At 41.2% G+C, this 22,428-nt stretch overlaps 1 protein-coding gene across 1 annotated transcript; it reads left to right on the top strand.

The window, feature by feature from the left end:
• The first annotated feature begins 582 nt into the window (after window positions 1-582).
• Window positions 583-20,851, top strand: brpf1 (bromodomain and PHD finger containing, 1). The gene is made up of 16 exons (XM_042491569.1): window positions 583-802; window positions 3,058-3,845; window positions 5,016-5,205; window positions 5,304-5,591; window positions 6,699-7,216; window positions 7,858-8,047; window positions 8,143-8,274; window positions 8,522-8,650; window positions 9,629-10,028; window positions 14,008-14,316; window positions 14,411-14,689; window positions 14,772-14,919; window positions 16,346-16,479; window positions 18,067-18,182; window positions 18,286-18,440; window positions 19,712-20,851. Exons 2-16 carry the CDS (start codon window positions 3,103-3,105, stop codon window positions 19,893-19,895), a joined length of 3,915 nt encoding a protein of 1,304 aa, XP_042347503.1. The 5' UTR covers window positions 583-802; window positions 3,058-3,102; the 3' UTR covers window positions 19,896-20,851.
• The last annotated feature ends 1,577 nt before the right edge of the window (window positions 20,852-22,428 follow it).

Here is a 22,428-nt window from a genome sequence, read left to right as displayed (position 1 = left end):
TTGCATTTGCATGAACTAACCAGCACGCACGACTAGAGTTAAAAATCAATACTTTTTTAGCATCAGGATTTTGTATAATAATAGTAATTAACACCCCAGCCACCCTGGTCCTCTGATTTATAGAGATCGGACCCTAACTACCTCCCCAGTGATTAACCATCCCTCCCCCTGTCATAAGTAACGAACAGTCCCTAATCTTATTGAAATTATTTTAATAATAATTAGCATGGTGTTGATTTAAACATAAGGGATAAACAAAATTAACTTAGTGGTAATTGATTTATGTTTAAATGATGTTCAAGTGTTTGTATATTTGTTTGAAAGGGTGACGCGCTCGGGCCCTGCCGACATCTTTGAAACAAAGCCGCAGATTCGCAACATGCAACACGAAATGACCAGTGGGAAAGAATTGGTCGAGTATAGATGAGAAATAATGCAATAAACTCTCCGAACAGACCGTTATTTTTAATATCATTAAGACGTGGTTAAAACGCGCATTAAGCTTATATTTTATCACGAAAAGACGAGAAATAGACCCCGATTTGTTTGGCGAATGTGTCAACCCGCGTCTGCGGCGTAACGTTACAGCAACGGTTACCCCTTTTGTTCAACCGAGTTCCTGAATTATTCCCAACACAATGAAATGATCGGGATATTGTGTTGTTTTATAAACACACTTCACTGTACCTGCGCGTCCTGTGAACCTCATCTGGGATTATCTAATGAATCTAAAAATCGATCTGCAACCCGTCCGATCTGTGGTGAGGTTTCCGAAGCACGCAGTCTTGAGGAACGTGGAGTAGTAAGTGTTTATAACGTTAGTCCTGATCTGTAGCGATAAACGGACCAAGTCTGTTGGAAAATACGGTCACATTTTGATAATAAAAAGGTTAATTGAATGTGTATTTTATGCAGTGATTTCAGTATTTAGTCTTAACCCCCTGCACCCTGAAAACACGTAGTAGAAGAGCCCTAATGCAGAAGCATGCCTGGCTATTTTCCTCTTTTTTTTGCACATTTCAGAGCTAGTTCGTGATAGAGAATAATTATAATAATTAATCAATCGGCTCTAGCTAGTTAATTAAGTAATATACTTGATCCCACATGCTGTAGTAGTGTGATCAAGTCGTGAAATCAGATGTCATTTTGCTGCTCAGTATCAGGGATTCACAGGGTGAGGTCATTGGAGGGAAACACTGGAGGGCTGAATGGTCATCTAAGTTACAGCCAGGCTACAGTGTGTAAAACTGAAATCACTTGTGTGTTTTATTTTAGGTTAATTACACAAAAATACTCTCCAGCGTTTAAGTAACAGCCCTCTTTGTGCAGCTAACGTGAGCCTTGTGAATACAGCTACAGTTTAGCACGCGAATTAAACTAACCTACTTAACGGTACCGAGCTCAATGAAACACAAAACGTGGATTAAGATGAAAAAATAACGTAAACACGCAGTAGCTTCTTTATAATTAGTGTGTAGTATCTGTTTTCTCTGTAGCTGTTTGCAGTGAGCTGGTGTTGTTGTTTGCTAGCTGCTGTTAGCTTGCTGGCTAACAGCGTCAATGTTTCATTGTTTGAGGAGGAAGCATCACCAAAATGCTAAGGCTAACGTTAGCGGGGCTTCAAAGTAAGTTTTTCTGGTTATTTTGGAGATTATCGGGGTAAATTTCGTCCTGTGCACTGTTGTTTTAGTCAGGACTCATGAGATGTAAACAAGCTTGGATTTACTGTTAACTGGCTTCACTGTCAAGTCGTTTGCTTCACTGCATTTAAGCGGACATACTTGCAGTCAGGAAGAAACAGAAGCCAAAATATTGAGCTAAACTGCACCTGTTACTGTGTAACCAAACATAACAATTTTGTTTCCCACTGGAGTGATGGACATGGTCACGTGACTGCACCATAACAGGTGCACAATGTGCAGGCACGACTTGTCTAGACTGTGTCTCCATCTGCTACAGCTCAGTGACAGTAGCTAATATGCAACTTAGGAAATTCTTTATTTGGGATAAACCTTGGGATTTACCATCTTGTTTTCAAGAACGTCCTTAACAAAAATAATATAAGCATAATTAGATATACAGTCCTATGCAAAAGTATTCGACTGCCGTAGATTTGTTGTTTTAGCAAATTTGTGATGAGGATATATTTGTTATTTCTCAGACTCTTCATTACAATACAAACAAAGAATACAGAGAAAGAATACAGAGAACATGCACAATGCATCAAAACACACACACACACACACACTAAGTAAAGTAAATTACAGCAAAATAGCTTTTTCAGACTGAAATTAATCATTTAGTGTGAAATATGGAATCGTACAACCATATTAATAAAAGAAGGAAAAAAGGTAGCTCAAACAGTCAGTGTTGAGCTTTGGGAAAGTCTCGAATGCAGTAGAGGGAACATATTGAAAAAGTTTTGAAAATTGTTTTGGGTATTGTTTAAATATTTTCATAAAAAATCCCAAAACATGTCTAACATTACACAAAATGTGTTATGATGAATGACAATTGGTTGGACCTTCGGTTTTCTATCCCCAAAAAAGGGGCATGGCCTTTACGTTTTGCAAAGTAGCTGTTTTTGCCAGTCTGGTCTTTTGCCACATGCATTTGGTTGGAGACAAAAATGTAAATTTGCGGGTAAAGATAGCAAGCACTTGCATTTTTCTTATCTACAAATGCATTGGAAGTGTGCACTGTTGCTGTCTTCTTATGATAGGAGAGAGGAAATTAAGATTTTCATATGTTGTACAATGATGTGTTGTAAAATGACAGCCAAAAGCAAATCTGTAAAGTCTATTATAAGCTACATTAAGAGGAAGAAGATTGGTTTTAAATGCAGCCTGATATACAACATCCGCATAATCCAATATTGGTAAAATGAGTTATGAGTAATGCAAGCTTTTTTCTAACCGTCATGAAAAACAATTTCTGCACCGATTAAGAATATCATTACCAAGGTTCATCTTCTTTACAATATGAATAATATTATATTTGAAAGAACTATTTAACTATTGTAATTAAATCTCCTGCCTTTGTGTCCCCCTCTTCCAGATGTAAACTTGAACAGCATCTGTCCCAGCAGTGGCTGTTGGCACAATGGGGCTGGACTTTGATGTAAAGACGTTCTGTCACAATCTGCGGGCCACCAAGCCGCCTTACGAGTGCCCTGTGGAGACTTGCCGTAAGGTCTACAAGAGCTACAGCGGCATCGAGTATCACCTGTACCACTATGACCACGACAACCCAACTCCTGCACAGACTGTGCCCCAGAAAAAGAGAAAGGGACGACCTCCTCGTGCCTCATTGGCCGGGTCAGGGGATACGGATGATGGTGGAGGTAACGGAGGTGGAGGACCGGGGCACGGGGGGAACACACCTGGTAGCCCCACCCGGTCCGATCACTCTCACTCCCCGGGCAGAGAGACAATGACCTATGCCCAGGCGCAGCGCATGGTGGAGCTGGAGATTCAAGGACGCATCCACCGCATCAGCATCTTTGAGAACATTGATGTGGTGTCAGAGGAGGACAGTGACGCGGAGGATGCTCCAACATCTGGTACTGGTGGTGGTGGCGGAGGGGTGTGTAATGGGAGTGATGGTGGAGCTGGAGGCAGCGAGGTAGGAGGGAGTGGCAAGGACCGGCCGGATATCCCATCTTCTAATGGGGGCAAATCCACCCCAAAATCTGGGAAGCATAAGAGCAAAGAAAAGAAGAAGGATGGCTCGTCTCATCATCACAGCGCTCAGTCGGGGCCTGCAGTCAAGCTCCCTGAGGCGGTGTTCAGAGAGCTGGACCAAGAGAGGCCTGATGCTCCTCCTCGGCCATCATCTTACTACAGGTAATAATCCGGTTCATTAATAATTAGCAGGGAATGAGAGTTAAAGCAGGATTATTGTTAAGTGCATGGCAGGAATTTTAAAGACAATTTGCTGTACAGCTTGTTGTCTTGCATGTATCAGAAAATTAATTCAACCTCAGATTCTTCATATTTTTAAAATTTCCTCTTTATAAAGAAAGTTATAATTTTTGAACTCCCACCTAATTACATTTCTTTTCCACACATGTACTATATAATAATAATGATAAGCTATATCTTGCAATAATACTACTACTACTACTACTACTACTACTACTAATAACAACAGCAAATTATCTATAAAGTGCTTTCCAAAACAAATTTCAAAGTGCTTTACATACAATTTAAAAAAACAAACAAACAATAAGCACATAGTTAATAAACTATAATGATAAATGCAATAGATGACAAAACAAGAGTTTACAATATGCACATTATAAGCACAGAGTGCTTCACATAAATACAGACAGAATGAACTCAAAGCACGACAACAAGACAATTCAATATAAAAGGACATTAAGAAACAGAGTAAATACAAAAATAAGTGGAAATCATAAAACCACAAATTATAAAATCGAGTAACATACAACATTTTAAAAGAACTGCAGCAGTCTGAGGTGAAAAAAGAGAGTTTCAGAAAGAGAGCCAGTTAAAGGCTGGAGTGAAGAGATATTGTTTTAGCTTCCTTTTTAAAAGTATTTAGTGAGCTGACTTCTCTTATATCTTTAGGCAGTGTGTTCCTCAGCTTTTGGGCGTAATTAACAAAAGGCGGCATTCCTGAGTTTCTTTCGGCTGTTGCTGGGAACCTCCAACAAACCAGCAGCAGATGATCGCAGTGTTTGTGAAGGCAAATAGTTAACAAGGGAGTAAGCAACGTAGCTTGGTCCAAGCACATTTAGAGCTTGGTATACAAGGAGGAGGACCTTGAAATGAATTTTAAATGTCGCAGGAAGTCAGTGCAGAGGAGCTAAAACTGACCTAATATGCTCTCTCCTACTGTTTCTAGTTAATAGCCAAGCTGCAGAGTTCTGAATGAGCTGAGGTCGGTCAGTTGTATTTTTCAGAAGGCCGGGAAAAAGTGTATTACAGTCGCTGAGTCAGCTTGAAATAAATGTAATAATATAAACTATTGTTTTTATCTGTGTTGCTCAGGTATATTGATAAATCTGTGGAGGAGCTGGATGAGGAGGTTGAGTATGACATTGATGAGGAAGACTACATCTGGCTTGACATTATGAACGACAAGCGGCGGCGTGACGGTGTGACACCCATCCCTCAGGAGGTCTTTGAGTACCTCATGGACCGCTTAGAGAAGGAGTCCTACTTTGAGAGCCACAACAAGGTACCTGAACTTGTGAGCTGAGGGAAAAATAACATTTGATCACTTGTATAGAACGCATCCAACGCTCTGAAATCTCTCCTTATCCTCTTCTCCCTCAGGCTGACCCCAGTACCCTAATCGATGAAGATGCTGTCTGCTGCATCTGTAACGATGGGGAGTGTCAGAACAGCAATGTGATCCTGTTCTGCGACATGTGTAATCTGGCAGTGCACCAAGAGTGCTACGGTGTGCCCTACATCCCAGAGGGCCAATGGTTATGTCGGCGCTGCCTGCAGTCGCCGAGCAGAGCTGTGGACTGCGCTCTCTGTCCCAACAAGGGAGGTGCTTTCAAACAGACGGACGATGCACGGTGGGCACATGTAGTGTGTGCCCTCTGGATCCCAGAGGTAAATCCATACACCACTACGTGCACTCTTAATCAGAGTTACATAATCTTGCAGATGTTGAGGTGCTCTGCATTCTGCTGTGTTCATCTGTGCACACAGCTCTCAGCATCAGTCTGTTTCACTCAGAATCAAAGTTGCTTTAGTTTTTCTGCAGTAGCTGCATACTGCAGCTGCATGTATATGGATGGTCATTTGTTCAGTTGCATTTTAAATGCAAGTAGTTTGATAAACAGCATTAGGTGCTTAAGGCATAGACTGCATAACAAAACTAAAATGATATACATTATACCCAGATGAAACACATCAGATCTTTTGAAATGGGATTGTATGACATACCTATCCATAGTCAGAGTATAACATACAGTAGATGTCAGTCAGCACGCCCTCAGTTTGGAGAAGCAGGTAGGATTACCGCCACGGAAGCTAAGCAATGCACTGTTGTGGTAAAACATTTTAGCCACCTAAAAAAAACAGCCCCACCCAGAACAACTCAATAATAGGTTCAGTGTACACTATATTTAAAATAATTTTACAGCTTGACCTCATCGCAGACAGCCTTTTTCGAGTGCGAAGCCGTTAACTGCTTCAGATACCAATCTATGCTCTTGTCAAAGCCACCAGACTCCACTGACAAAAATAGTAATTTTAGCTTGCTAAACAAGTGAGCTGCTGGTCTACCACTGCCTTGATCACTTAGTTTGTTTTATTGTGTGACTTTAATGAATCTAAACCAATCCTTTTAAACACTGAAGTCACACAATAACACAAACTTACTAATTGAGGCAGCAGTAGACTACCAGCTCCCTATTCAGCAAAGTTAAATTACTATTTTTCTCGACGGAGTCTGGCTTTTGAGAAAGCGATATAATGGCTACAGTTACTTGCTGCTGACCTTTTCACAGTTACACATTGCTTAGCTTCCATATCTGTACTCCTGCCTGCTTACCAGCGTACCAGCTGTCATCCACTGAACGCTATACTCCGAAAAGATCCGAACCATCCCAATAATGTTCAGATTAGCAAGGTACATTAGTCTGTTGTCTCATTTCTGCCGTAACCCTTTGATAAAATTATAGCAATAAAGAGATTTTTGCTGCCTTTCCTCAGGTCTGCTTTGCAAACACAGTCTTTCTGGAGCCGATCGACAGCATCGAGCACATTCCTCCCGCACGCTGGAAGCTCACCTGCTACATCTGCAAGCAGCGTGGTTCAGGCGCCTGCATCCAGTGTCACAAAGCCAACTGTTACACAGCCTTCCACGTCACCTGTGCACAGCAGGCGGGCCTCTACATGAAAATGGAGCCTGTCAGAGAGACTGGGGCCAACGGCACGTCTTTCAGCGTCCGCAAGACAGCGTACTGTGACATCCACACGCCCCCAGGATCTGCCCGACCTTTAGGGGGAGTAGGCGGCGCCAGCATGGGGTCATCTCACAGTGAAGGAGAGCTGGAGGAAGATGACGAGCCCAGCATTGGCCACGATGACGACTCCAAGGGGTGGAGCTCTGAGCGGGCAAAAAGAGCAAAGGCCAAGTCCAGGCTGAAGATGAAGAGAGCGAGGAAGATCTTAGCAGAGAGAAGAGCTGCTGCGCCCGTGGTGTCTGTGCCCTGCATACCACCCCATAGGTACGAACACACTACATGTTTTACCTGTACTGTATGTACTCCAAGACACATATAAACATGAGTACTTTTTGATACAAAACAGTGTGTGTATAAGCAGGTTTTCCAGTGCCAGAATGATCAATACCAGGACTTTTGCCTCATTTGCACTGCTTGGTTCAGCCCAACTTTTTTCCTCAGGAGCAGTTTGTGGAGTTTGAGTAGCAGGATGGATAATTGATCAGTCGATCTGATCAGATCAGACTGATGGAGCAGCTGCCGTGGAAACGTGTTGTACTTTTGATGATTTTTTTGATGTCAGTGGTCTGCAGTGATTAAATTCCACCTTCAAGTATCACCTCAGCTCACTTGGAATTTTGACTGAAGTGGTACCTAAAAAAGTACAAAGTACTATTTACAACTTTTGCTAATGAAAAGCCAAAAAAGCTGAGAAAGTCGAGTTGGATAGACCTGTGCTGTACCATGCAGTGGAACTGTGGCATTAGGTTCATTTGTGTCAATTGTACACTAATCTTTGTTTGCTCTTGAAGTTCTGTTCTCTAAATCACTCTTACCTTCTGGAAAAGGGGAGACTTACAATATAGAAATGTTCCCATTCCTGACATGGAGTTACAAGAGTTACAGGAGAAATTGTTTTTTTCCAGGCTGAGCAAAATCACCAGTAACTTGACGGTACCCAGGAAGAGCCAGTTCATGCAGCGACTTCACAGCTACTGGACACTGAAGAGACAAAGCCGTAACGGCGTACCTCTGCTACGCCGGCTCCAAACCCACCTGCAGTCCCAACGACACATTGACCCACTCCCACCACAGCCTCCATCACAACTCCCTCCGGTGATTAAATAAAAAATGCTGCACCTCATTTTGGTGTTTCTGTGAATCTGTACTTGCTTAATTCTAACATGTTTGTGGGTTTGTGTGTGTTGCAGAGGGACAGCGAGGAGAAACAGTCTGCTTTAAAGGAACAGCTGAAGGCCTGGCAGAGACTGAGACACGACCTGGAGAGAGCCAGGCTGCTGGTGGAGCTCATCCGCAAGAGGGAAAAACTCAAAAGGGAGACAGTGAGATACAAATTAGTTTTAATTTAACTAATCATATTAAGGTATTCCAACCAAATCAGATCTATACAGAGATAAGAACACTTTCCTTCATTACTGGCAGCTTAGTGTGTGTGTGTGTGTGTGTGGGTACACGCAAACATTTGAGTTGAATTTCTGTGCACATACAAGTTTTTACTGCACAGATTTTTTAAATGTATTTCTTCAATCAGCAGGTGTGCATTGTTTACAAATATGGGTCTGTTTTCAGATTAAGGTGCAGGAGATGGCGCTGGAGATGCAGCTGACTCCCTTCCTGGTGCTGTTGAGGAGTACGTTGGAACAGTTACAGGAAAGAGACACTAACAACTTTTTCACTGAGCCTGTGCCTCTGGCAGAGGTAAATGCACACTTCCACACACACTCGAGAGGGTTGCATATTCACTTTAGCTCATGTTCTTTTCTCATATCAGTGTCATTTTTTGAACTCTGATAACATTTGTACATATTTCTCACCTCTGTTTGTTTGACTTGATATTCAAGGATTCAAGGAAACTTTATTGTCATACTGTAAACATGAAGAACAGAATTCAGTACTCAGGACTTGGTGCATCAATAAAATCACAGGACCAAATTTAAATAAATAACAAATAAATAAATAAATCATGCATTTTAAATTACATGTCATATCTTCCTTCTTTATCTATTTGCATTTAATTTCTAATTATGTTTGAAATTATTATAATGGAAAAAAAATGACAAACTTTATATTTGTATAGTATCCTGGTTCACTATCTTTAATTTAACTCTTTAGTAACAAAATTGAAAAGATCCTTGCTAAAACTGTTTGTCTATTAATGTAATATAATTAGAAATTCAAATCAGAGTGCTGTCCTGATCGCTACTTTTTGTGTGTTTATGTAGAAAATAAATAGACTGATATATCACCCACTGTCTAATGTTGTTAGCTGAATCAAAATTACAGTTGCGGTCAGGCTCTTATCCCGACCTGTAAGGCAAGAAAAGGCAAGTTTATTATACAGCACATTTCAGCAACAAGGATTTCAGAATGCCGTATATAAAACACGAAAAAAACATGGAGACAAAGTGCAAAAGAAACACATTGTAAAAGACATTTTAATACAATTTAAAACAAACATGAAAGGGCCCAGAGAATAGAAAATAAGGAAATAGCAGAATTAAGATATAAGAAAAAAAGCTAAAATAAAAAAGTCAAGTATATAATATAGGAATAAAAGTAATTTAATTTAATGTTTGACATACTCAGACTTCTGCACACTCACATCTGCACTGAAAATTCCTTGTACATATGTGTGCAGATGTTGCCTCTGCCTGATCTCTGCTCTCTGTTATTCAGGTGCCAGACTACCTGGACCACATTGACACTCCAATGGACTTTCAGACCATGTGGAACCTGCTGGAGTCCCATCGCTACCTCACTTTTGAGGCCTTTGAGGCAGACTTTGGCCTCATAGTCAATAACTGCCTCAAGTACAACGCCAAGGACACAGTCTTCTACCGCGCTGCCCTCCGGCTCAGGGAGATGGGCGGAGCCGTCATAAGAACCGCCAGGCGTCAGGCTGAACGGATAGGCTTCGACTACGAGGCTGGCTTACACCTCCCACGAGAGCCGAGCCCAGACAGTCAGCGTGACCAGGAGAGAGACAGAGAGAGGGAACGAGAACGGGAGCGAGAACGAGAGCGAGAGAGAGACAGGGATAGAGAACGAGACCGGCCTTTGTCCTCTAATGAAGATGGTAAGTGAACATCTTTCTCTTTGGTTGGGAGGTTTGTGGCAGCCAAAGCATTTTTTCTCTCAAGCACCAAAGTGAACAAAAAAATAGGTGAGAGGCAAAATATTTCAGATGATTTCGCTTTGGCAAAGACAACCTCTGGGATGTCCAACCACATTCTGGTGGCCAACTGATACCTTGCGTTTGGAGACAAAAAAATATGTTCTAAAATTACACACTCTCACTATTCAGGAAGATTTGGCCGGCTGGAAGCTGGATGAAAATTTACTCTTCATTATCTCACAAATGTGAGTGAAATAGTGGAGGGAATTAGGGTGGGAGAGACATGTTTGGAGGACAGCAGGTGGAGTGTGGATGGCACAAAGGGACAGGCAGACCGCGAGACGAGTTCAAGTTCTTCATTCTTGTCAGTGGTGGAATGTGACTGTTCATTTACTCAAGACCTGTACGTACAAATTTGTGGTATTTGTACTTGATTAGTTTCTTTTCACGTCACTTTAATATAATTTTAATCCACTACATTTCCGAGGGAAATAGTGCACTCTTTACTTCACTTCCTGACAGCTTTAGTTACAAGTGCAGTTGCAATGGCTGCTTCATTAATCAATCAGTCAGTTGACATAAAATCAATTGCCATCTATTTTGATAAACATTTAAGTCTTTTTTTATATAGTTTTGAGTTTTGTGGGTGTTTTTCCCTTTTTTTAAATAATTTTGATTTTTTGGGGTATCCTTTCTTTTAGAATTTCTTTTAGAGTTTTTAGTTTTTTCTAGCGTTTTAAATACTTTTGAGTTTTTCGATTTTTTCTGCATTGGATACCTTTTACTTTTAAAGGTAAAGTTTTAAAAAGTATTGTTTGCGCTTATGTAAAATTTATTTTAAGTATTTTTATTGTGGTATTAGTACTTTTACTTAAGTAAAGGATCTGAATGCTTCTTCCATCACTGATTCTTATCATATGTGCAACAATTACAGAGAAGAAATGGCAATCACATCTTAAGCCTCAGGCACCGTTGAAAGCCGGGCTCAGACTACAGGAGTTTGGGATTTTCTTAAACCTCCTAAAGTGCTCATAGACTCTTTTGGGCTGCCCCCATAATTTCAAACATGTTTGATATTTAGTATTTATTTTGTGTATATTTGTATGATTAAGCTCATGATTACATCAGCATGGAGCAGCTGACAGGGTTGACAGTCAATGGCAAGCATTTTAACCCTTGAGGCTGTTTTCTTACTGAAATGCATTAACATTACAGCATGTTGTGGCACCATGTAGGTCTCAGTTTTGTTTACATCTGCTTTCCCCATGAGATCACATGATGTGGCGCGTTCAGGCTCCCTTTGGCATAAAAATATTAATAATATCCTCCTGTGTGGGGGTGCGCCATTATTTAAAAATCTTGTTGTGTGTGCGTGTTTTAGAGTAAAGAGAAGAGCATCTTTGAAGTGTCTCCTTGTGTGCGTGATGCAACTTGACTTCAAGTTGCATGCTGCTGGAATTTTAAAACTCCTGTAGTCTGAGCCCGGCTTAACAACACTCATCAAATATCTATAAAAAAGAAAATAATTCAAGTTAAAGTAAAATTTGGGGTCACCCAGTGGCTCAGTTGGTGGAGCGGACCCTCCATGTACAGAGGCTATGTCCTTGCTGCAGCGGCTGCGAGTTTGATTCCAGCCTCCGGCCTTTGCTGCACGTCATCTCCCCTCTCTCCCTCTTTCACACTTAAAGCTGTCCTATCTAAAAAAGGCAAAAAGCCCCCATAAAATAGTCTTCAAAAAAAAAATCGGAATGTGAGACATAAAATAGTGCGGAAGTCACAGTACCGTATAGGCCTAAAATATTTTTAAAATCATGTAAATTTGTAAATATAAAAAAAAAAATGCATTGAGTAGTACTGGATATGTACACACAGGCGTAAACAGATGCCACAGTACAGTCTGCCAGACAACAGCAGGCAGAACAGTTTGTGTCCGGGGTGATTTGGGTCTCTGATTATCCTGTTGGCTTTCCTCCTGCACTGCTGGGTGTAGAGGTCCTTCATCGATGGCAGCTCCATCCTGGTGATGTGCTTGTCACTTTTCACCACCCTCTATAATGCCTTTACGGTTGAGAGCGGTGCAACTGCCATATCGGGCAGTGATGCCGCCAGTCACGATTCTGTCAATGGTGCACCTGTGGAGGTAGCAGAGTAGGGAGTCCATTGTGAAACTCCTCAGCCTGCTGAGGAAGAAGAGCTGCTGTCTTCGAGTCTTGATCATAGTGTCAGTGTTGTTATCTAAATCAGGTCCTCACTGATGTGAACCCCAAGGAACTTTAACCCTTTGAAACCTAGATCAACATCACTTTTCTTGTGCTGCTCCGAGACTCCTTTCACAAACATTTAAACCTATCTACCCCGAGCAAATCGGTGTGATTTCTCAAAAAAACAGGTAAAAAAGGCAACAAGCATATCAGAAAGGAAATGGTCCCACAAATTGCAAGAAATAAGTAGATTTCGAAAATTATTTTTAAGAAAGCTAAAGAAAAATGTCTTGGGGGGAAAAACTAAAAAAGCTCTGGAAAAAATGTATTTATTACTATCAAAAAATGACATTTAAAATTATGTTACAAAATTTGTATTTTTAAGCATCTTTTCCAGGTCATTTCCTACTTTAAAAAACAAACAAAAATGTAGTTTTTCGTCAAAGTTTTTAGTAATTTCTTGCAATTTTTTGGTTAATTTCTTCTTTTGTTACTCATTGCCTTCTGTCCATATTTTTGGAGGAAGACAAGCCAGTTTGCGCACGGTTAATCTGCTGACTCTGTCCAAAGTTGTTCCATTGATGGACATGGGTCCATAGTCAGCTCATTAGTTTTACTGATGCTGAGATGGAGGTTGTTGTCTTGGCACCAGGATGTCAAAACTCTGAACGACTCTCCGTCGTGTTGCCGTTAGTGATCAGGCAGATTATGGTTGTTTCGTCAGCGAGCTCGATCACAGCGTTGGGTGTTGTCACAGCTGAGTGTGGCCACACAGTCGTGCGTGAACAGGGAGTACAAGAGAGGGCTGTTCACACAGCTCTGGGGGAGCAACACTATTGACGTAAGGCTGGAGGATGTGGTGGTGCTTATCAACAGAGCCTGGGGTCTGTCCGTCAGGAAGCTCAGGATCCAGTCACAGAGGATCATGGTGTTAAGTCGTGAGGTTTCTGAGTTTAATGACAAGCCTGGACCGCACCTGGGGCACTATGAACAGCATAATGTGGGGAGCTATGGTATGTTTTGCCTGGTTGCAAACTGAAGTGAGTCCTGTGAGTCAGGGAGGGAGGAGGAGATGGCGGATTTTGACTAACTGCTGGGCGGTAGTCCTTGAGGAAGAGGACTTTGGTCCTTTTTTGGGACATGAGTCATGAGTCAAGTAGGGATTACGCTTAAAAAAAAAAAAAAAAGACGGAAAGGTGCAGATATATGTAGCAGTTCAACTTTCTAGGTTTGACTTTTGTTTTTGTCGTTTTTTTTTTCCTTTATGTGAATAAATTTCATTGTCACATTCCTTGTCACTATTGCTGAGCGCTGGAGCAGTATTAGACAAACAGTATGTGGGGTAAGATGCTAAATAAAAATATGTCTTAACCCTGTAAACCCTGGGAAAATTAACTTAATTTCTTTCAAAGACATGGGAAGAAGGCCACAAGAAACTTAAGTTAAAAAAAAATCTTTTTTTTGCAATCTCTGGACATTTCTTCCTAAGTTTCTCATCTCCTTTTTTCCCATGTTTCTGGGACAAACTGCACAGATTTGGAGTTCAAAAGTTTAAATACTTGTGAAGCTGTCTGAAAGTATCAAAAAAAGAGTGATGATGCTCGAGCTTTCACAGGGAACAGTAAAGCTTTTCGGCCTCTTGGTGGCGCATGACAATAATTCAGTTTCAAGCTCCCTTTGTAATTGTTCTCTCTTTCTGTCTCTGATGGTGTCTAACAGTCTTCCCCTGCCTCTCACAGACCTGCTCCTGCCAGAGAACAGGCGACGGCTACCGCTGGAAGAGCAGCTGCATTACCTGCAGGCACGTCTCGATGAGGTCAGCTCGGGAAAGCACAGCATCGGTCAGTCTCGTAGAGCCAAAGCTCTGAGAAAGGAGATCAGTGTCATCAAGAGAAAGCTTGCGCACCAGCGGGAGGGAGGCTCCGGTATGGGGGGACGGGAGTCTGTGGGAGGAGGAGAGCGGGGCTCTTCCCTCCCCCATCACCCGTCCTCCTCAGGACACCACGATGAGGGAGGAGAAAGCAGCAGCCAGGAGATTGGTGGAAAAGGTGCGTCCAAAAAGATGAAAAATATACATAAAAATGGTATTAGCCTCTCAGACGATATAAACATTTACTTACTTTCCACTCTCTCCCCTTCAAGATCTGAGTGTGTCCTCGTCCGTCCTCGCTCCAGAAGTGGGCCGGCGAACATCTGTCCTCTTCTCTAAGAAGAACCAAAAAATGGCCGGACCCCCCAAAAGGCCGGGACGCCCCCCAAAGAACCGGGATGCTGGTTACGCTGGCGCAGGGTTGAGCCAGAGCCCCATTGGTCCCCCTCAGCTGGCCCTGCTGTCACCGAGCAGGCAGAGGAAGAGGCCTCGCAGCCCCCGCAGCAGCTCCAGCTCTGACAGCGACAGCGATAACGACGACCTGCTTCCAGGTGCGGTAGCTAAATGCATAATGAACATTAACGAACAATTTTTGAGTCACATGCACATGACTTTTTTCTCCCTTTTCCTCAGGTTTGCCAAGTAATGGTTTCGATGGCGGAAACCAGCCAGTAACAGAGAGCTTCCGTGTGTACAGAAGTGAGTCTCGTCTCCCTCGCTCCAGCTCAGACTCTGAATCCACAACCAGCAGCAGCAGCAGTGCAGCTTCTGACAGGACCAGGTGATCAGTGCACAAACATTAGGGCATTGTTTTAGATTTACAGCAAAGTTTCCAGCACACTCACACAGCGTCCACACTACTCCGGTGTTTTGGAATGACTGTTTTAGTTGGACAGGCAGAAAGGGAGACTTTTGGGAACTGATGACACAGACAGCCACGCCAGCTCCCCAATTTGGTCTTGTCAGTCAAAGCTTGACAAGCCAAAACAATAGCTAAGGTTACATACCTTTTGTGATGTTATTCTTCGTGTGTGGGTGCTCCTTTCCTTTTTCCAAGGCTTCCTCTGGCCATGGATAATACTTACGGCCAATACTCCTCAAATATGTCTGTGCATTTACTTTGCAACCACTCCCAATCTGTTTACCGCTGCCTTGACTGCCTCATACTTGCATTACTTTCAGTAACAGTTCCACCATGTCGTTCGACCTAGCAAAGAAATGGTATTATTTTTTGTAATCTCCATAGTGTTTTCTGTAACTTGGCAACCAGCCGCAGAGTATACAATCTGCTTCCTGTGTAGATCAGCACGCATAAGCCCAGTGTACACAAAAAATGGTCATGAAATGTACATTTTCAGGCATATTAGAATGGATGTAGGATGGTTCTTATACAGTGATGGTTTTTGTTTTAAAACGGCATGGATGCGGCCCCAGATGATCCTGCTGTACAGCACACAGACAAAGATAGCAATTATTTATCGTACCAAATTCTTGAGATTATGTTATGTCAGGGCAGCGGTTCTGTAAGTCTTTGAAGGAGGTCCTCTGCCTCCAAAAGCCAAAAAATCAATTGATGCAGGTAAAATGAACAGTTTGACATTTTGCTTAATAAGCTTATTTGCTCTCAAATGACTTTCTGGAGTCTTGTCATCACATTGATATTTCCAGGCAGCCAGCAGAGACTCCAGGGAGTCACTGCACCCGGCTGCTGCTGATCACCATGAAACAGTTGAAACAGCGTGAAACTTTCTGCAAAACTGCAAACAAGAAACTAAAATACTGTTTTTTTTTATATTACTGCATTACAGCATTTGAGGGGCTGGTACAGATTTATATGTACTTTGAACTAGGGGTATAAATCACAAGTTTCATCCTGATAAAATGTTCTATGAATTTTTAGGACAATAATGCATTTATTAGTACAAAGTCTGCCACAAAATAATTTTGATTTGAGTCAATTCATCAGCCTGTAATAGGCATGAGATATGGTTAAACATGTATTAATTGCTTTTAGTAGCAGCAAACAGACACAAGTATAAAACCACAAGCAAATGAGATTATCTGCAACCTCTTTTTTTAACCGTAACAGTTACTTAAGCAAGGCTTAAAGCGTGATGTTAACACCATAATGCATCTAACCAGTTAGATTGCAACTTTAAATACATTTCAATGGATCTTTATAGTCCTTTCTCTCTTCTCTCTCTCAGTACGACCCCCTCCAAGCAGGGCCGAGGAAAGGCCTCATTCTCGCGCTCGGCCTTCCAGGAGGACAGCAGCGAGGAGACGTCAGGCACAGAAAATGATTCCTACTCAGTCGGAGGATCGCGAAGTGTTTCACATTGTAAGTACATTCACCCTCAAACCCCCACCCAGACCTGCATACACCCACATGTCAATGCATACACAATTAGTTTCTACTTATGTCGGCGGTGAGCGTCTTCTACGAATGATTTGAATCGTGATGTGGTGGGTAATTCAGTAAAGACAAACTGCAATATCTTCGATTCTGTAACCAAACTTGTGATTGATCTGATATGAACTGACTCAGTGCTTACCAGTGGAACCTTTACTGATGATGTTGCCATGACACTGATTCAGATTTATACACTAATCAAAAGTATATAAATAACTTGACATTTCTTAAAGGTTGCTCTGTGACTCATAATGTCTTTTACATTTCCCTGGAGACCAATCTATATAATAAAACATGTGGTACCCCTTAGATTTCAGGATTTTTTTTTTTTTTTTTTTTAATAAATCTTTGTGGCAGCACTCCATGCAAAGAAGAACAAACTTTCCCATTTATTCCACCAGAAAAGATACAAAGGATAGGACGCAGTGACAGAACACAGCTACTAATTTGCTTGTCTATGGTCTAATGGCCCAATTGAGCGGCAGTCCCTCTCATTCCAGTTTCCCCCATGGGACCTTATTTTGGAAAAATTGTCTACAGTAGTTGATGGAGAGAAGCAAATAATTTTTTGATCCTGTTTAAGTTCTGCAGTGAATTACATATATGATGTTTGTAAAAATAATTTTGCAAGTCAAGAAAGCCACAGTTTATCATAGTACCATTTAGTTTTGTGTGAAACTGCTCAGTGAACCACATCTTTGGCCGCATGCAATAAAATGAACTCCAGCTAGAGACGTAACTGGGCCATCTTTCCCGCACAAATACATTATCTTACCTGATCTTTTCATCAAGAGGGAAAGATGAAGTTAGCCTTTTACTCGTATGAATAAATTACATCAAGCATGGTAGCTCGAGTGATAGAGAAAGTTATGATGTTGCCTACGGGTGTCTTTCTAATAATGTGTTTTCACAGTCTTATACTTAAACAGTTTTACAGAAAACTGTCATTTTTGACTTGCACAATAATGTTTTAAATTGATGGTACAATTCAAACAGAAAACACAAAAATGTTTTCCTCTCCTTTAACTACAGTACGAATGTTGTCTTAAATAAGGTCACAAGGTGGTCCACTGGAAGGGGAGAATATTTGCCTCTCTATAGATTATTGTAAAAGCTAAAAACTCAAAGCTACTAAAAGGTGAGAATCAGTCACTTTTGATCAGCGTACATGCACAGAAAACATTTTTAGCTTAAAGTTTAAGGCGTGGCAGCTGCTGTATCTGTTTTTAGAGAGATTAAAAGAACAAAAGAACATGGAGATAAAGAAAATAGCAGTCAGCATTTGAAAGGTTAAATAGTCAAGCTCAAATGACAACCATGAGTGATTGTTAAAGAACACCCAGCGCTCGTCCAATCTTGTTGCAACTTGATCTTTCACAATCGGCCGAGCTACCTCATCACAGATATGTGTGTATGTTTTTCTAACTCATTTCGAAGGAAAGGGTGTACCATGTAATAAACACTTAGCTAGAAGTGGTTGCGCAATGCTGATTGACTTTCTATGCCCTCCATCAGTGGTGCGAGGTCGGGCCAGGTCAGGATGCTGGATGACCTCTGATGACTATTCTTCTCTGGAAGCTCTGGACCTGGTGTGGGCCAAGTGCAGAGGATATCCTTCGTATCCTGCTTTGGTGAGAAAGAAGTGGATAATGCAGATAACAAAAACCAAATAAAGACATTCTGCAGGTTAAAGACTGTGAGTCTGACCTTCCTCTTTCCACCGTTTCCCTACAGATAATTGACCCGAAGATGCCCAGGGAGGGGGTGTTCCACCGGGGTGTCCCGATTCCTGTCCCTCCTTTGGATGTGCTGAAACTCGGGGAGCAAATGACCCAGGAGGCCAGGGAGCACCTGTTCCTCGTCCTCTTCTTTGACAACAAAAGAACTTGGTCAGTATCTCGTCTCAACTTTTTATATTTTCTGATTGTATCATTATGTTTGTCTCTTCTTGTTTGTTGGCGCTTACAGTTTGTTTTTTTTCCAAAAATAATGTAGAGTAAAACACAAGACACAAGTAGACCTCTGTTGTCACTGGATGTGTGCACACAGATCACTCTGTGGCAGTAGTTCAAAGAAGCGCAGAACATTTAGCAGAAGTAGGGCAAACGTGGTTTTTGAGAATGGAAGAAGAGGGAAAAAAACAGGTTGTTTTTTAGGTCACCATGTGCTGTGCAGTCACCTATGTTCAAGGTTTGCTTTTAAGTTTGAAGAAAAGCATTGTTTGTGGAACTTGATGACAACAGCCAGTGTCACTCTTAACCGTCTTTGTGAACTTCTTACGAGGGCAGACGGATGTTCAGCTGCTTTCAGGTCACGGCCTCTTATGTGCCTCATAGGGTTGCAACAGTATGAGATTTTCACAGTACGATTCACTGTATCTTGGTATTACAGTATTATTATTATTATTATCAGTCACAATGACCCTTTAAGAAATGAAAACAGAAGGGTAAGTTTTGGTTGAAGAAATGCTTTATTGCTGTAATTGAAGCTTGAATCCAATTTTTGAAATGGGAGTTTGTGTAAAAAGTCATCTGTTGAAAATAACTAAAATAAATGTGACTTTCTCTGTCCAGTTGCTTTTTTTTTGTCAATATCGTGGATAAGCAAATATACACGGTATGATAACCATTACCTTTCATATCTGGGTTGCTGCAACCCTAGTGCATAAAGTCAAGAGTTTAAGAATCAAGGACTTATTTATACAATTTATCTTCCATATGGAAAAACTCATCCCCTAATTCCCACAGAGGAATTTTTATTTTTTGTTTTAGCTATTGCTACATGTTTCGCTGTAATAAAAAAAGGGACAGTTCACCCTAAAATTATGAATACATATTTTTTCTCACCATTTATGTTTACATCTTGCAACTTCACAAGCATGAGCCTCCTAAAGAGACGTTGCTGTTGACTTATTTTGGTGCTTAAAGCACCACAAGCCAAGTGCCATCTAGTTTCATTATACTGGAGAGAAGGCAGACATCTGTACAGCTGATATTTCCAACACTCTGCAACTCACACCAGAACTAACTAGACTGATAAATAGCACCACGGGTAAGAGGTAAAACAGGTATGATTTTAGGGTGAACTGACCCTTTAAATGTACTGTACCTCTGTTTGACTGGAAATGATTAAACACTCCAGTACATGTTTGTGTGTACAGGCAGTGGCTGCCGCGCTCTAAGCTGGTGCCGCTCGGCGTGGACCAGGAGCTGGACAAGGAGAAGATGCTGGAGGGCAGAAAGTCCAACATCCGCAAGTCAGTGCAGGTGGCCTACCACCGTGCCATGCAGCACCGCAGCAAGGTGCAAGGAGACCCCAGCAGCGAGACAAGTGACAGTGACTGAACACACACACACACACACAAGCACACACACCTTATGTCCTTGCAGGTGTTGTGGAGTTTAAAGTTTCTCCATCGAGAGCCCAGCCCTCCATCACAGAATACAAGAAACAGTGCCAGTAGCGTAAAGAGGGGAAAAAACATCCACTACATTGGCCCTGAAACACACACATCATGCACACTAAGCCGTATTTAATCTGACATGTAAAATATTGTATTTAAGAGAATTGAAAAAAAAAGAATTAATAATAATGATGGAAAATATGCTATGTCCAGAATCACCAATCAAAGTATTCCTCATATGTGGTCGATATGTTTAATTACAAGTGAGATGATGGTTTACAGACTTAAAAGATGAACACAGTGTTACACTATGACGCATACACAGCTCTGCCTCTCCACGGCATTGTAACATGTGTAATCTTACTGAACAGGAGAATGCATGTAGTGTAAATGCACACACTGGGTACGGCTGCAGATGCCATCGCCCCAACACATCTTCACAATAGTCGGCCACCTCTCAAAAAACAAAACAAAAACAGGCCTGGTGCTAGTGTCCAGTCATTTGTCAGCGGAGCACAAAGAGAGACTGTTGCAGCCTGACAGCCTGAACTGAGGGCAAACCAACATTGATGTTATTTATTCTGCCTGCTCCTTCTTAACAAGGTCCACACGCTTGTTTTATCATGGACTACTTCTAATCACTCCTGCTACACAAGACATCATTGTGTGGTCCTTTTTTTTCCGTCTGTCACTCCGTGTTCATCATGTCTCCTGTTTATATGGTTTTGTTAACGTACGTCTGTCACAGGCCGCTGGTTATGAATAATGAGGACTAAACTGAAACACATGATCGCCTCACTGTCTGTTTTAGTCTCAGGCTGGTGGCTTTAGAACTTTTATATATACAGATTGCATAAAGATAGAAGTTTAATAAAAAATAATTGAGTTTTTTAAACATTGTGGTAGCGGTGGATTGTGTTTGTTCACCGTCGTGGTTTTTGTCACACATTTACCTTTCCATTATCTCTTTCCAAGGAACTTGTAAATCATAAATATTTCCCCAATATCTATTTAACAAACACTGACACAGCACTTCTTTGATCACGAATGATCATGACCAATTAGGTTTTCTGTTTCTTTAGAAGGATTGTAGTTGTTTGTCTTAAGGGTGTGACACTCAGCTTAACTTCCTCTTTTATAACAATGACAAACTCTATGTGTGTCCAAAAATCTGACACCTGAAAGACATACAGTATAATAAGTTGCTCAGCCCACAGCCTTTCTCCATCATACAAAAGGGAGATAAAGATACAGTTATTAACTTTTATTTTAAAATAAATAAATTACCCTTTGTCGTATTTGCTGAAACTCTCACTACATTTACACAGAAGTAAAGAAGATAAATGGTTTAATCAGCTCCCTCTTCCTTGTGCTTCTCATAACATTTGCTAGACCTAATGAGGCTCACGAAAAACAGCCAGTCAGAGCCAAAGAGTCTCTTATGCAGCTGTCAGTTCTGTCAGTTACTTCTCGTGGTCAAACTAGACCGCACTGATCAAATATGAATCAAGATTCTGTCACTACATTGTCCATTTCTCACCTAAAATGTTTTCAGACACATCTTTTAGTGCACTGTTTTAGCTGTAAAATAAGAAAGTTAGCTCCAGCTGGTTAGCAGTGCTCATACTGCATTCACATACTCCTCAGATAGTCCCTTTTTCTGAGTTGAGAATTCATTCTTCCGACTTTGCTGCGTTAATGAGCTTTAAGTCTCTGTGTGGAAACATGGACACTACAAAGGAGATGTGTTGTGTATTTTATTGCTCAGTGTTTAAACGGCACGTTGATAACACTTTGAAGATTTATTTTACAAAATGATTTTGTCCCAGACTTGCTGCTTCAGTAGCACATCCCCTAATACTACTAGAATATTTCTAATACTAATAAATAACTTTCTATCTTATCTAGGTCATTCTACGTGGTCAGCTACTAACGGTCACAACTTAGTAACATATTACAAATTGCGAGTGAGCAAAAAATTAACCTGCATTATGCAAATTAAGAAAGTTTTCACATTTACTTTTGTCTGCCATGCTCTGCGTGATAATACGTCAGTTATGTTACTCGTGTACCAACATTTTCGCCAACTTTCAGAGTTATTGTTCCAACAAGGGAGCATTCTGGTGAATTTTCCCAGTTTGGAACTATTTTTTCCAGTTATTCTGATGCCACATGAAAGCAAGGTTCGTTTTTCGGCTCAGCCGTTAACAACATGGTAGCTGGGTCACAAACTTTCTTATTTTACAGCTAAACAGTACACTAAAATATGTTTTTAATGCCATTTAAAGTGAGAAATAGGTAATCCGGTAACTGAATCTTGATTCATATTTGATCAGTGCTGCCTAGTTTGACTGTTTGACCGCAGTTCACGAGCAGTAACTGACAACTGAAATGATTAACAGCTGCTTAAGAGACCCCTCGGCTCTGATTGGTTGTTTTCGTTCAGGTGCATTAGTGCTATTAGAAATAATATG

The sequence above is a fragment of the Plectropomus leopardus genome, chromosome 8 (assembly GCF_008729295.1).
Source record: "Plectropomus leopardus isolate mb chromosome 8, YSFRI_Pleo_2.0, whole genome shotgun sequence".
Classification (NCBI taxonomy): Eukaryota; Metazoa; Chordata; class Actinopteri; order Perciformes; family Serranidae; genus Plectropomus; species Plectropomus leopardus.
Note: the sequence above shows the minus strand (reverse complement) of the source record. Positions and strands in the feature narration are given on the sequence as shown.